Raw genomic sequence first — 1,745 nt, 5'->3', positions numbered from 1 at the left:
CGTCGAATGCCTGCAGAGAACGCACCAGTGCTGCTAGCAGCCTGCAGCTCAAGGGGCCCCCTAGGGCCTCCAGCGGGGCCCCTCTGGATGGCGGCAGCAGCTCCCCCGTGTGCTGCTGCTGCTGCTGCAGCTGCTGCAGCAGCAACTGTGCTGCTGCTTCCACCGGTGCAAAGAGGTAAGCCTGGAGTCCTTGCTGCAGCAGCAAAGTCTCGCTCTGACGGGCTGCTGCAGCGGGAGCTTCCCTGTAGTTTGTGCTGCTGCTGTTGCTGCTGCTTTTGCTGCTGCTGTTGCTGCTGCTGTTTCCTTGTGCTTCTGCTGCTGCAGCAGCTCTTGCGACTGATGCTGCTGCAGCCCTGAAGGAAGGCTGCTGCAGCAGGTGCTGCAGCAAATCCCTAAACCTGCTGCTGCTGAGAAAGGCAGCAACGGCTTCTGCCCCCTGGAAAGCTATCTGCTGCACGTCAGCTGCAGGAGTTCTTCGTGCTGCTGCTGCTGCTGCGGCTGCTGCTGCTGCTGCTGCTGCTGCTGGACCCCCTGCTGCAGCACTAGTTGCTGCGACTCTAGCTGCTGCAGCACTACCTGCTGCAGCTATTGGAGCTGCTGCTGCTGCAGTATCAGCCAGATGAAGCTGCAGCAGATGCGGGAAGCAGCAGCCCTGAGCAGCATCAGCTGATGCTGGCTCCCCTGCTGCTGCTGCTGCTGCTGCTGCTGCTGCTTCAGTTGTGGTTGCAGCAGAGCGCAGCAGCTGCAGCACTGCAGGCAGCAGCAGAGCGAATGCCCTCAGCAACTCCACACGCTGCCGCAGCTCTGACTTAAACCCTTTATGAGGTGTACGTACGCCCGAAGATAGCACGTACCCAGGGGGGGCCCCCCTAGGTGGGGGCCCCCCCATAGGTGGGGGGCCCCCTATAGGTGGGGGGCCCCCTATAGGTGGGGGGCCCCCCATAGGTGGGGGGCCCCCTATAGNGGGGGGCCCCCTATAGGTGGGGGGCCCCCTATAGGTGGGGGGCCCCCCATAGGTGGGGGGCCCCCTATAGGTGGGGGGCCCCCTATAGGTGGGGGGCCCCCCTTGACTCGGGGGGGCCCCAGGAGCTGTAGAAAGATAGCTGGCAGCAGCAGCCCCGGGATGAGGGGCAGGCGGACCTCTTTGCATGCGCTGGAGGGCCCACTCGGCCGCCGCTGCTGCTGCTGCTGCTGCTGTTGCTGCTGCTGCTGCTGCTGCACTGCAGCAAGCCGCAGCAATGCCGTGACAGCAGAGCGGACCGCGTGGGGGGAGAGACCCGGTTGCAGCAGCTGCAGCAGCAGTTGCTGCTGCTGCGCATACGTATATAGCTTTGACTCTCTTTGTGGCGAAGCGGATTCAGCAGCAGCAGCAGCAGCAGCAGCAGCAGAACAATAATATGCTGCATTTGAAGCTGTTGCTGCTGCGCCTGCAGCAGCAGCTGCTGCTGCTGTTGCTGCTGCTGATGCTGCTGACGATGAGTAGCAGCAGCCAAAGGCATTGAAACTCCGGGCTCGGCTCTGAATGACACCACAGGCATCGAGTCTATGCTGCTGCTGCTGCTGCTGCAGTTGCTGCTGCAGTTGCTGCTGCAGTTGCTCTTGCTGCTGCTGAGGTAAGCAGGCAGCAGCAGGCGCTGCAGTAACAGCAGCAAATGAAGGGAATCGAAGTGGCGCAGGAGGCAGCAGCAATGAAGGTCTCCTACGAGTGGGAGATGTGCTGCAGCAGCAGCAGCTGCTGCTGCTGC

General features: G+C 62.6%; 1 protein-coding gene across 1 annotated transcript in view; it reads right to left on the bottom strand.

The window, feature by feature from the left end:
• EMH_0016400 (uncharacterized protein) overlaps window positions 1-889 on the bottom strand; it is a gene marked incomplete at both ends in the record, with an annotated part of 11,497 nt that extends 10,608 nt beyond the window's left edge. Inside the window, one exon of the mRNA XM_013500634.1 lies at window positions 3-889. Coding sequence (XP_013356088.1) covers window positions 3-889 — 887 coding nt within the window. The remainder of the gene's footprint in view (window positions 1-2) is intronic.
• Between the last annotated feature and the right edge of the window lie 856 nt (window positions 890-1,745).

The sequence above is a fragment of the Eimeria mitis genome, genomic scaffold, assembly GCF_000499745.2.
Source record: "Eimeria mitis Houghton genomic scaffold, Emh_scaff566, whole genome shotgun sequence".
In the NCBI taxonomy this organism is placed as follows: Eukaryota; Apicomplexa; class Conoidasida; order Eucoccidiorida; family Eimeriidae; genus Eimeria; species Eimeria mitis.
The sequence above is the reverse complement of the archived record's forward strand: the minus strand, read 5'-3'. Positions and strand labels throughout refer to the sequence as shown.